Source organism: Carcharodon carcharias, chromosome 25 (assembly GCF_017639515.1).
Source record: "Carcharodon carcharias isolate sCarCar2 chromosome 25, sCarCar2.pri, whole genome shotgun sequence".
In the NCBI taxonomy this organism is placed as follows: Eukaryota; Metazoa; Chordata; class Chondrichthyes; order Lamniformes; family Lamnidae; genus Carcharodon; species Carcharodon carcharias.
The window spans coordinates 14,224,687-14,238,826 of NC_054491.1; the positions used below are offsets into that span (position 1 = coordinate 14,224,687).

Sequence of the window (14,140 nt, forward strand, 5' to 3'; positions counted from 1 at the left end):
CTATCTCCCAGACACTACAGCCCTACAGCAGCTGCCTCACCTTGTGTGGGCTGCCAACACAGAAGATTCCAGGATCAAGAGGACAATGGAAAAGGACACCAAAATAGCAATGAACTGGGATATCCAACAAACAGAAAATTAATGAAATGGCATCCCATTGGCTGCAGAATTAGACATAACCTCAGAAAAGGGCCCAAAAAAGGAAGATATACTGCAGGGGATACAGCCAATCCTAAGATATCTATCTCATTCTGTTTAATGTATTTATATTAACCATTTTCAAATAAGTACACCTGATGGAAGTCCTTTGGGTGTCCCTCATTTACAGCTTTCACTGTACTTAAGTGGCTGTAAAGCACTTTGCAACATCCTGAGTTTGTGAAAATCTCTATATAAATGCAAGTCCTTAACTGGAGGAAGTACCAAAAGCCTTAAACAGATCATTTACACTGTCGTTCCATCATGAAACAAAACCATAGTGGCTCTCAACTTAATGATCTCCAACCGTGAGCAGTAAGTGTACAAGATTATGAGGGGCGTGGACAGGGTGGATAGGGAACAGCTGTTCCCCTTAGTTGAAGGGTCAGTCACGAGGGGACACAAGTTCAAGGTGAGGGACAGGAGGTTTAGGGGGGATGTGAGGAAAAACTTTTTTACCAGAGGGTGGTGACGGTCTGGAATGCATTACTGGGAGGGTGGTGGAGGCGGGTTGCCTCACATCCTTAAAAAAGTACCTGGATGAGCACTCAGCATGTCATAACATTCAATGCTATGGGCTAAGTGCTGGTAAATGGGTAATTAGGTAGGTAGCTCAGGTATTTCTCATGTGTTGGTGCAGATTCGATGGGCCGAAGGGCCTCTTCGGCACTGTGATTCTGTGAAGTGCAGCAACGTACAATAGCAAGTGCACTTCCAATATGTTCTGCAGCTGCACTAGAACATTTCAAAATCCCAATAAGCATGGCGACCACATTTCTGAGAAAATGGCTGAAGTGTTATTTAACTACCATGGCTTTTAACAAAACTATTATTCATACCACAAAGATGACTAGAAATATCAGACATCTCCAAAGAATGTCTCCAAATTATTCAATCTTTGCCTTCCTAATCACTAATATAAAGACAGATAGTAAGAGTCTCTATAGATATTTAAAGAAGAAAAGAGTTAACAAAGTGAGCATTGGTACTATAGCGAGTGCATCTGGGGAACTGATAATGGAAAGTAGGGAGATGGTGGACAAATTAAACTGGCATTTGCTTTGGTCTTCACTATAGAGGACACAAATAACATCCCGAAAATAGCTGTAAATCAGGAAACGGAAGGGGAGGAGGAACTCGGAAAACTTATAATCACAAGGGAAGTGGTATTGAGCAAATTGTTGGGGCTGTGGGCTGATAAATCCCCAGGGGAGGAGGAACTCGGAAAACTTATAATCACAAGGGAAGTGGTATTGAGCAAATTGTTGGGGCTGTGGGCTGATAAATCCCCAGGCCCAGATTGATCATCCTAAGATCGTGGAAGAAGTGGCTAGTGAGATAGTTAATGCACTGGTTTTAATTTTCCAAAATTCTCTAGATTCTGGGAAGGTTCCTTTAGATTGGAAAATAGCAAATATGACTACTTTATTCAAGAAGTGAGGGAGACAGAAAGCAGTAAAATAGACCAGTTAGCCTAACATCTGTCATACAGAAAATGTTAGAAGCTATAGTTAAAGGTGTGTTACAGCAGGGCACTTAGAAAAATTCAAGGCAATCGGGCACAGTCAACAGTTTTCTAAAAGGCAAATCATGCTTAACCAATTTACTGGATTTCTTTGAAGGGGCCACATGTGCTATGGATAAAGGAGAACCTGTGGATGTACAGTACTTAGATTTCCAGAAGGTATTTGATAAAGTGCCATATCAAAGGTTATTGCAGAAAATAAAAGTTCATGCTGTAGGGGGTAACATATTGGCACGGATGGAAGATTGGCTAGCTAACAGGAAGCAGAGAGTTGTTATAAATGGATCTTTATCTGGCTGGCAGGATGTAACGAATGGTGTGCCACAGGAATCAGTGCTGGGACCTTAACTTTTTACAATTTATATAAATGAGTTGGATGAAGGTACCAAAGGAATGGTGGCTAAGTTTGCTGATGACACAAAGATAGGTAGGAAAGTAAATCATGAAGAGGATATAAGGAGGCTACAAAGTGTGTAGATAGCCTGGATCATGTTGAGATCAAAAAAGGTGTTAGGCAACTTGAAGAATATTAAAGCGAATAAGTCCCCAGGGCTAGATGGGATCTACCCTAGAGTACTGAGGGAGGCAAGGGAGAAGATTGCTGGGGCCTTGACAGAAATCTTTGTATCTTCATTGGCTACGGGTGTTGTCCCAGAGGACTGGAGAATGGCCAATGTTGCTCCATTGTTTAAGAAGGGTAGCAGGGATAACCCAGGAAATTACAGGCCGGTGAGCCTTACGTCAGTGGTCGGGAAATTATTGGAGAAGATTCTTTATGACAGGGTATACTACCATTTGGAAGCAAATGGGCGTATTAGTGAGAGGCAGCATGGTTTTGTGAAGGGGAGGTCGTGTCTCACTAACTTGATCGAGTTTTTCGAGGAAGTGACAAAGATGATCGATGATGGAAGGGCAGTGGCTGTTATATACATGGATTTCAGTAAGGCCTTTGACAAGGTCCCTCAAGGCAGACTGGTACAGAAGGTAAAGTCGCATGTGATCAGAGGTGAGCTGGCAGGATGGATACAGAATTGGCTTGGTCATAGAAGACAGAGGGTAGCAGTGGAAGGGTGCTTTTCTGAATGGAGAGCTGTGACTAGTGGAGTTCCGTAAGGGATCAGTGCTGGGACCTTTGCTGTTTGTGGTATACATAAATGATTTGAAGGAAAATGTAACTGGGCTAATTAGTAAGTTTGCAGACGACACTAAGTTTGGAGGAGTTGCAGATAGTGAAGAGGATTGCAAAAGGATACAACGGGATATAGACTGGTTGGTGACTTGGGCGGAGAAATGGCAGATGGGAGTTTAATCCAGACAAACGCGAGGTAATGCATTTTGGAAGGTCTAATACAGGCAGGAATTATACAGTACATGGCAGAACCCTTAAGTGAATCGATGGGCAGAGGGATCTGGGTGTATAGGTTACTGAAAGTGGCAACGCAGGTGGATAAGGTAGTCAGAAAGGCATATGGCATGCTTGCCTTCATTGGCAGGGGTATTGAATATAAAAGCTGGGAAGTCATGCTGCAGCTGTATAGAACCTTGGTTAGGCCACACTTGGAATATTGCGTGCAATTCTGGTCACCACATTACCATAAGGATATGGAGGTGTTGGAGAGAATGCAGAGGAGGTTTACCAGGATGCTGCCTGGTCTGGAGGTTATTAGCTATGAGGAGAGATTGGAGAAACACAGATTGTGCTCACTAGAGCGACGGAGTTTGAGGGGAGACTTGATAGAAGTTTACAAAATTATGAGTGGCATGGACAGAGTTGATAGTCAGAAGCTTGTTCCCAGGGTGGAAGAGTCAATTACTAGGGGACATAGATTTAAGGTGAGAGGAGAAAACTATAAAGGAGTTGCGTGGGGCAAGTTTTACTACCCAGAGGGTAGTGAGTGTCTGGAATTCGCTGCCAGAGGAGGTGGTGGAAGCAGGTATGATAGTGCTGTTTAAGAGGCAGCTTGACAAATACATGAATGGGATGGGAATAGAGAGATACGGACCCCGGAAGTGCAAAATATTTTCGTTGATGGGCAATATGATCGGTGCAGACTTGGAGGGCTGAAGGGCCTGTTCCTGTGCTGTACTTTTCTTTGTTTGTTCTTGTTCTTAAATGACAGAGATAGGTCAAGTGATCTGGCAAATGGAGTATAATGTGGGCAAATGTGAAATCATTCATTTTGGCAGGAAGAATAAAAAAGCATATTATTTAAATAGTGAGAGATTGAGGAGCTCTGAGAATCACAAAAGGTTAGTATCTAGATACAGCAGGTAATTAGGAAAGCTAATAGAATGTAATCATTTATTGTGAGGGGAATTGATTACAAAATTAGGGAGGTTATGCTCCAGTTGTACAGGGCATTGGTGAGACCACATCTGGAGTATTGTGTACAGTATTGGTCTCCTTGTTTAAAGAAAGATGTAAATGCATTAGCAGTTCAGAGAAGGTTTACTAGACTAATGCCAGAAGTGGCAGGTTGTCTTATAAGGAAAGGCTGGACAGGTTAGCCTTGTATCCACTGGAATTTAGATAAGTAAGAGGTGACTTAATTGAAACCTTTAAGATCCTGATGGGTCTTGACAGGGTGGATGCAGAGAGGCTAGTTCCCCTTGTGGGAGAATCTAGACCTAGGGAGGTCAATGTTTAAAAATAAGGGGTCACCCATTTAAGACAGAGATGAGGATAAATTCTTTTCTGAGGGTTGAGAGTCTTTGAGATTCTCTTCCTCAAAAGGTGCTGGGAGCAAAGTCTTTAAATACAATTAAAGCAGAGATAGATAGATTCTTAATTTACAAGGGGGTGAAAGGTGAGTGGCCTATTCCTGTTCCTAATTTGATGTTTGTTCGTATGTCCTAATTCGTATGTTCGTGACACATAGTGTCTCAATACGGAGGAGATGTGGGGATTCATTGATCTACAGTACAGCCTGGCTCTTTGCTCAGATTAGATCTGCAAAGGTTAATAGATCGCCATCTACACCATCAGAGTCCCTGGATAAGCAAGGCTACAAAAGCTGCATCATCATGCAGGCTTCTCATCCAGTTCCAACTAAAGCTAACAGCTCATCGAAAGTGGACAGAGTGAACATTCAAAAAAGACAAAATTCGTCTAATTTTGTGAAAAGCAAAATACAATTAGGGAAGTTTATCTCCACTGTTATCCCCTCCCAATTTCTCTTTTTTTGACTTTCAACAACCATTTCAACTTGTCCTTTACTCTTTCCATTTCTGCGAATCTTCCTCCTGCGTTTATTTTTCTATCCTGTGCAATTTTAGTTTTACATAGTTTAATTCCACTGCTTTCCTTTGATTTGATTGTTCAGTTTGCCGTCTTTGGCAAATTTTTCTTCAGTTCCTGTCCTTTTTCTTTTTTGGCCCTTGCCCGACTCAACAGCTTCACAATTCCTCTAATCCTGACGGAATGCTACTCACGACATCCCAACTTTCCTTTGGATTGTCTCTAAAAGCCTGCAGAGTTCTTTGCAAACATCTTTGTTTTGGGCTGATATAATAAGGTAAGGAGCCCTCATTCCCAAATCAAAATTAGTCAGCAGAATCTCGATCCTCATCACTGTGCTCAGCAAATATTTGCAATGCCCTTGCCCATTCAATGCTCAACCTGAAATGAAGATGCACCAGCAAGGATCCCATATTAGTTACACATTGTGACAATATATTTGCTCCAGCAAGTCTGTGCATTTCCCAAACTTCACATGTATTCATAGTTCATGACTTTTTTGCTGCAGGGAATAGGAGCAAAGTTCATATTTGTCAATCACAGACTAAGGTACCAAGTTCACTGGATCTTATATTTTTTCCACCACACCCATCCCCTACTCTCTTGACGCTCAGCCAACTAAACTGCTGACCATCCAACTTCACTTCTGACCCTTATGTTAGCTAATATTGTAAACAGTTCCCTCACTTCAGGTACTGCACCCCTCCCCTTCAAATCTGCCAACATCACCCATCTCCTCAAAAACCCAATCATCTCCGATCTCCCTTTTCTTTCCAAAGTCCTTGAACAAACTGTCACCTTCCAAATTCATGTCCACCTTTCCCACAATTTCAGATCTGGTTCTCTCCAATTAGATGTCCACCACAGTACCGCAATGGCCATTCTCAAAGATACAAACGACAGTCTATGCAGCTGTGATCGAGGTAAACAGTCCTTCCTTGTCTTTCTTGGCTTGTCTAGACCACATCCTTCTACAATCTCTCCCCTCCATTGTCCAGCTGGATGGAATTGCTTCGTCTGGTTCATTCTTTTCCATAGCATAGCCAAGAAATCACTTGCAAAGGGTTTCCTTCCCACTACCTCATCATTTCCTCTGGAGCCCCTAAGAATGCAGCTGTGGGCCCTTCCAGTTCTCATCGACATCCAAAAATGCACCCCTGGTTCTACATGCACATTGGCGACTCAGCTCGATTATAATATCATCACTTTTGACCTGCCCGCTGTCTCTGATCTTGGTCCAATATCCAGTATTGGTTGAGTAGAAAGTTCTGTTAACTAAGTATTGTAAAGAATGAAGTCATTGGTTTTTATCCCTACCTCAAAGCCCATTTCCTAGTCACTGATTCTCTCTTTCCCTGGTAACTCACTGAAGCTGAGTTGAGCCATTTTCAACTTTGATGCTCCTTTTGATCCTGAGATTAACTTTCGACCACCAGTCTGCTCCAGCACAAGGACTGCCAACTTCCATTTCTGTAACATTACATGATTCCACTCCTGCCTCAGCTCACCTGTTGAAACCCTGATTCCTTTATTATCTCTAGGTTTGGCTGTTGCAATGTTCTCCTGGTCTCCAGTCTTGCACCCTACACAGACTTGTGCTCATCCGAAAACTCTGCTGCCTGAATCTTAACTCGCAACAAGTCCATTCACCCATCACTCCTGTGCTTACTGACCTACACTGGTTCCCAGTCCAGCAATGTCTGAGCTTCAAAATTCTCATCCTTGTTTTCAAATATCATGATGGCCTTTCCCTCTCCTCTGTACTTCTCCAGTTGTGGCATCTTGCCCATTTCTGATGTTAAGCCTTTCACCATTAGCGGCCGTGCTTTCAGTTGCTTTGGTCCTAAGCTCAGTAATTCATTCCCCAAACATTTTCACCTCTCTACCTACCTCTTCTCCCTACAGATGCTCCTTAAAGTCTATCACTTTGACCAAGAGATCATCTGTCCTACTATCTCCTACTATGATTTGGCGTCAAAATATTCTTAATAATGCGCTTGTGAAGCAACTTGGAATGTTCTGCTATGGTGAAGGCACTATACAAATGCAATAAGTTACTGCTGATATTGTAGCTAGAAAATCTTTTGTAATGACTCTCTTGCCACTCTGAGGATGGTATCTCAAGGAACTACCCTTAGCCCTCACTTATTTCTCATCTAGGCACTGTTCCTCAGTAAATCAACCAAAGACAATACATCAGGTTACATATGAATGATGATGACACTCAGTTTCACCTCACCGCCACTACTTTCAACCCTACTGTGGCATGTGCTTTTCAGGCGGCTTGGCTGACATCTTGTCCTGGATGAGCAGCAATTTCCTCCAATTAAACACTGGAAAGGCCCCAAGTTCTGAGGTTGCCTCCATAAGACTCTCTTCTCGTCAGGTGTATTCCTTTAGTCAAGCTTTCACGTGCTAAACAGTGTCAGTATATGTCCTGTTACACTCCTGTGAATCACCTTGCATGGTCTTTGATCTGTGCAGACTCATGTGAATGTTGCTAAACAATTGAAGGTCAAAGATCAGGACGGGGCAGGGGGAATAGGGCTGGCGCTTGCGCAGGAAGAGGAACATCAGTCAGGGTTCCTGCTTTTGATCACTATCGAATGATCCCTGCCACTAACTTCATGTATAGGTTTCAGGTGAGGCCAGGCTGGGTTTAACTACTGTTAAATGGCCCATTATGTAAGATGTCAAACAAGCAGCCTTGGAAATACTCAGCAATTTTTGGTGGGGAGGTGGCGTGGGTTTAGGTTTCTCACGTAGAGAAGGCCAGTATTAGGTTTCAAAAAAAAAAACACAAACCACAGTAGGGTTGAAAGTGGTGGCAGTGAAGGGAAATGAGTGTCGTCAGCATTGAATAGTCCACAAAGATCAGCCACTTCAGTTTGGCACTTTGTTGAATCAGATCCCAAGTAAGTCAGCAACTTCAGGAAAAGAACAGTCAAAATTGTAATTAAAACTGACTTTAAGTGACATGCCACCAAAACCAATTGCTCCAAATCTAGTGGTCATTAGGCAAATTCTTTGAGGATATCTCAAAAAATTTCACTTCGAATTAATTATTTGCCATGTAGATGTAAACGCCAGTCAGTTTGAGCACAACAAAGTTGTAGAATCATTGCTAAATGCAAAATACTGCAGGTGCTGGAAATCTGAAATAAATATAGAAAATGCAGGAAAAACTCAGCAGGTCTGGCAGAATCAATGGAGAGAGAAACAAAGTTAATGTTTCAAGTCCATATGCCTCTTCTTCAGTGCTCTGAAGAGTCATATTGACTTGAAACATTAACTCTGTTTCGCTCTCCACTGATGCTGCCAGACCTGAGTTTTTCCTGCATTTTGTGTTTTATTACAGCAGATGAGGTGGTCATTCAACCTGTTGTGTCTGTATTGCTGTCTGCAGCAGCAATTCACCTAGTGTCACTCCTTTGCCCTGTAACCCTGCAAATTTTTCCTCTGCAGATGTTTATCCCACAAATAGCAATAAAATTAGCAGGAAAAAAATGCCCAATGATTTTAATTTTTTCCCACTAGTTGAGGGAAGGATGCCAATGAGGAAACCAATGTATACTAATCTTTGAAACAGTCATATCCCAGCTCTTATTGGTTAATGCCATAGGATCTTCAACATTCATCTGCAGACCAAGCCTCAGTCCCTCACTTGATTTGAAGGACAGGCCATTGGACAATGCAGGAGTCCCTCCCTAATACACCGAAACCTCAGCCTAGATTAAAGCAGGTGCATGAACAGAGAAAGATGTTCTTGGGATTTACATATAGATGGATTCACTTACATATAGGTGGCAGGACATGTGGATAAATTTGTTATAAACAGCATTAGTGTCCTTGGCTTAATAGAGGCACAGAGTACAAAAGGAAAAGAAGCTATGGTAAATCTTTATAAATAAATCATTGGTTCAGCCTCAGCTGGAGTAGTGTGTTCAGTTCTAGGCACCGCACTTTAGGAAGGATGTCAAGGCCTTTAGAGAGAACGCTGATCTACCAGAATGGCAACAGGGATGTGGAGAGAGTGGAGACGCTGGGATTGATCATAGGGGGTTAAAGGGACACAGAGGTGTTCAAAATTATGGCGGGTTTTAATAGAGTAAATAAATCAAATATTTCCAGTGATAGGAGAAATAAAGAGATTTAAGATAATTGGCAAAATGTCCAGAGGGGAGGTGAGAGGAATATTATTTCTCACTGAGTTGTGATCTGGAATTCACTACCTAAAGAGGTTGTGGAATGCACATTCAATACTAACTTTCAAAGTGGAACTGGATAAAAATCTGAAAACACTTGGCCTTCAAAAAACCAGCACAGTAAAGATAGCATGAATGATATCCTGATTCTAAGTGGCTTTGTCAAAATTCAGTGAGGTTATGCGTACATGTAGTTTCAGAAAAAATTGGGTACAACAATGTAGTCCATATATTACTGGATTAATAATCCCGAGGCCTGCAGTAATATTCTAGGGAATTGGAGCTCAAATTCCATCACGGCAGTTTGAGAACTGGAATTCTGCTTAAAAGCTAAAGAAAAAACCTGGAACTAAAAAGCTAACATTACCAACAGTAAACCATTAAGCTGCTGGGTGGCCATAAAAACCCAATGTTTACTGATACTGTTTATAAAAAGAAACCTGCCATTCTTTCACAGGCCTGCCATACATGACTCCAGTCCAACACCAACATAACTGCCAATTCTTAATTACCCTCTCAACTGGCCTAGCAAGCCATTCAGTTATATCAAACCACTACCAGAGACTCAGGAAGGCAGCCCAACATTACCTTCTCAATGCCACTAAGGAAAGATCAATGCCAGCCTTGTCACCACGTGTCCAGAATAAATTCCAAACAAATTCACACCTTTTGCTTCAGGAGAAACAGAGGAGTTTCTGCAGAAAATGTATTGTGATGAAAAACAGAGCAGGAAGCTTACCAAAATAAACATGATAATGGCTTGCACTTTCACTGTTAAAAAAAAATGGGAGGCTTTTCTGCGAGAATTCAAGTATGTGAAGAAACTGGCATCCTCTGAACAGTCCCCCACCTAAACAACGAAATTTAATTCCTGCTCTTGTATTGTTCCTTAAGGCATCTAACTACGCATAAAGGAGACAGCCATTTTATCATGTCTATGTAGGCCTTGACTGTCGTCTATTTAGTACTACTGCTTGCTCTTTTCTCATAATGTTTTAATTTTCTTTTTCTAAATATTTGATAGGTTTATTAATTGAAATCCTTTGCAGTTTGACAGTTCATCCTTTTGAAAATGTTGCCTAATCATGGTGTAAGGCCCACAGTGAGATGCTAACAGCACCGGCCTCAGTTACAAGGTTACCTCCTCCCTTCCCCTCCCCTCCCCTCCCCTCCAGCCTCCTCCCACAGCCAAACCCCGGGACAAAGACATCCCCATTCACTTCCTCGTCTCCTCGCCCGCCTACCTGCACATCTTCATTCCGCAACTCGTCTATTAAAACCGCGATCGGGTACAGAGAATCGTCGCCATCAGCCACTTCTGCTGCCGCCATCTTAGCCCGCTTCCTGCCGGTGTACGGGGTCCACCCAGGGACCGAGAGCAGGAGCGGAAGTCGCCGCGGCCGATTAGTCCTGGCGGCCGAGGGCGCGTATACGTTCGGCGCGCTGTGAGGCTTGGAGGCGGGACGCCATGTTTGATACAGGCAAGAAACGGTCTGGCTTTCACTCAAGGGAGATCCAGAATGAACCACTGGCAAAACTGCATTGCCATAGTGGGGCAATGAGTAGGATCTCCCTCTGTCAGTTCCTTTCTTCAGATGTTAGGTAGATTGAGTACTGTTGGCAGATTGAGTGACTAAGTTTAAAGAAATTATCATGTACATGGCCCCACTGTTATGATGACCCAAGTGCTCTTCATAAACAAAAATAGAAAATGCTTGAAAAACTTAGTAGGCCTAACAGCATCAGTGGAGAGAGAAACAGAGTTAACGTTTTGAGCCCATATGACTCTCCTTCAGGGCCCAGGAGTGGGGAATGTCCGTTTGTGAGCTAGATGGGTCAGCTGGCCTTTTCGGGTCCATCATTTTTTGTGTGTTTCGTATGTGTGACATCTAATTTGTATGTAAGGTTTCAGATTTCCAGCATCCACAGTATTTTGCTTTTGCACTTCATAAACATTTTTTCAGGGGAATTTCAATGCTGGCGTGATGCCAGATATGTAGGCCATACGTCCCAATGACTAGTGAATCATATCAAACAACAGGTCCCTTCGGCAGTTCGAAACAGTCAAAGCACTGATCATCACAATCAGCACGTGCTTGCAAAACACCAAACATTGTGCCCAACATTGTATGTGATTCCGTGATCAGCCAACACTCGCCAAACAATCCTGATTGTGCTAAGAATTACACTGACAACCAATTTAAGATTATCAGTCAGGCTCACAGTGTGGCTCATTTACCTGTGCTAGAAGTCACATATATTCACACACAGGGCTCTGTCCTTTGCAAACAGAAAGAGCATGTCCACGCATTGCACCTTTCTCAACTAAACAAAAGCTTGGGGACAGCCATCCCTGGTTCATTCCCAAAGCCTTGGCCAATAAGAGTCAACCTGCCCAGTTTGAATTTAAACAAAAGCTTGGCAATTAATTGTTTCATGTTCATTCTCCATGGCAATATCTCTATCAATAAGAGTCCACATGCCAACCAATCAGCACTCTCTTTTCATGCGGTAAAAACTGCTGTTCCTTTTACTATTGGTATTCTTGCGAATCTGTCCTGTTGAGCGCAAAACAAAAAGCTTTGACAACATGTCTCTTTCTTCAGCACTACTTCATAAACAACTAGGTTTGCAAAGTAGTGACTGTAGTTATGCAGGCAATCTTGTCAATTTGATGTCTCCCACTAGGGCAGTGAACAACCCTACAATAGATGCCTGTAATATAAATAAAACCCAGAGTGGCCTCCTGAAATAGTTTTATTTCAGGGGGTGGAGAGGTATTGGTCAAATGCTTTCTCCCAAGTTGGCCTGGGCTTTTACATCTGTTTTTCTGCCGCTCAGAAAGGATTATGTGGCTTCTGGGTGGAGTGAGGAATATCTGTTTGTGAGCTAGATGGGTCAGTTGGCCTTTTCCAGTCCATTATTTATTATGTGTTTCATATGCATGACGTCTAATTTGTATGGTATAAACAGGAATGAGATAAATGTCTGCTGAACCTATTTTTGGTTGCATTGAGTAAGAGATAAATGTTGGCTATACAAAAAGTTTTAGTTATGGCTCAAAATAAAGATGGGGCTTAAAAATATACATACATTGATGATACTCAAAGAGCGGAGATCAGTGAGACTTTGTGATTTCATAAAATGTGTTTGGATGGAGAAGGGTCTTCATTTCATGATACTAGTTCTATTATCTTCTAACATTCTAACATCTTCCCATTACAGCATTTGTACACAAATCATTGAAGGTAGTAGCGCAGGTTGAGAGAGCAGTAATAAAGCATATGGGATCCTGGGCTTTATAAATAATGGCATAAAGTGTAAAAGCAAGTAAGTTATGATGAACCTGTATGAAACACTGACTCATCTTCAACTGGAGTAGTGTATCCAATTCTGAGCACTACATGTTAGGCATTAAAGGGGCTGTAGAAAAGATTCATGAGAATGGTTCCAGAGATTAGTAAATTCAGCTATGAGGATAGTTGGAGAAGCTGAGGATGTTCATCTTGGAGAAGGGAAAGTTGAGGAGAGATTTGATTGAGGTGTTCAAAATCATGAAAGGCTAGGCTGAGTAGATAGGGATAAATAGTCCTCATTGGTGGAAGAATCATGAACCAGAGGACGCCAATTTAAGATGATTGGCAAAAGATGCAACAATGACATGAAGAAAAGCTTTTTGAAGCAAGGGGTGGTTAGCATCTGGAACACATTGCCTGGGAGTGTGATGGAGGCAGATTCAACTGTGGCCTTCAAAAGAGAATTGGATAATTATCTGGTTTATAATATTATAATGAGGCTGGAAGTTTCACATTTAATTTCACTTACAGGTCTTATCAGGCCTTGGGAAACCTGACTGTTCAAGGAAGGTGGGGACTAACCACTTCCTGCATCAAAAAGCTTTCCTCATGTCACTGTTGCTTCTTTCATCAATTACCTTAAACTAGTGCCCATTGCTTCTCAATCCTTCCACCAATGAGAACACTTCCTCTCTAACTACTCAATCCAGACGAGTCAAGATTTTGAATACTTCCATCAAATCCCCCCTCAACTTTTTTGTTGTATGGCTTTGTTCAGTGTCTCACTAAGAGGTCTGGAGTCTGTGGTTGAAAATTAAGGGAAGAATTTTCTGGTTGGTGAGTGGGGGCGGGGGTGGGGTCTAGCCATCCTTCGCATTTTTCATGAAACCTCATCCATGGGCAAGATGAGGTTTCATGAAGTTTTTATAAATTAAGTAAAGTTTTCCATTAATGTTCCTTGACATGTCCCAGCGCACGTGACACTGTCACATAAAGGGACATATCTTATAAAATTTTCTTTTCTGTATTTAGCTTTTAAAAACTTTAACTAATCCCCCTGAAGCACCTCCGGGCATCAGGGAGATTTCTGCGATCTTTCGCACACAAGCGGGAAAGAGCGCAGGTCCCAACTCAGGGAATCCCCAACCATCCCGCCCCCCCCACCACCACCCCCCACCCACACAGGAAGTGCAAAGCGCTTCTAGGTGTGCATCATGCTGGGTGGGCTTTAATTGGCCTGCCCACGTAAAATTGGCAGCGCAGACCCTATCGAGGGCACCGATTGGGGGCACAACTGCTCCTGCCTGCCCCTGTACAACGGCACCACCCCCCCCTGCCCAACTGGGGGCAAATTCTGCCCTAATTGTATATCGATAACACACATAATTATATACATCTCCAAGGTACAGCCCTTACTGGGTGCTGTCCTCAAGTTGGCTTCTGCTAGGCTACTGCTGTAATCAATCTACTATCATGTGCCTCTCTACATCATAATGTGGGCAGTACTGTTTCCCCATTCCCACATTAACCCAACCCAAAACACCCTTATACTACAATAATATAAAAGCAAAATATTGTGGATGCTGGAAATCTAAAATAAAAACAGAAAATGCTGAAAAATCTCAACATTTCTGGCAGTATCTATGGAGAGAGAAATAGAGTTAATGTTTCGAGTCCG

At 42.4% G+C, this 14,140-nt stretch overlaps 1 protein-coding gene across 1 annotated transcript in view; it reads right to left on the reverse strand.

Moving 5' to 3' along the window:
• Positions 1 to 10,562, reverse strand: part of ppp2r1ba (protein phosphatase 2, regulatory subunit A, beta a) — a 55,980-nt gene extending 45,418 nt beyond the window's left edge. The window contains exon 1 of the mRNA XM_041174301.1: positions 10,411 to 10,562. Within this exon, the coding sequence (XP_041030235.1) occupies positions 10,411 to 10,497 (87 nt within the window). The 5' untranslated portion in view covers positions 10,498 to 10,562. The remainder of the gene's footprint in view (positions 1 to 10,410) is intronic.
• Between the last annotated feature and the right edge of the window lie 3,578 nt (positions 10,563 to 14,140).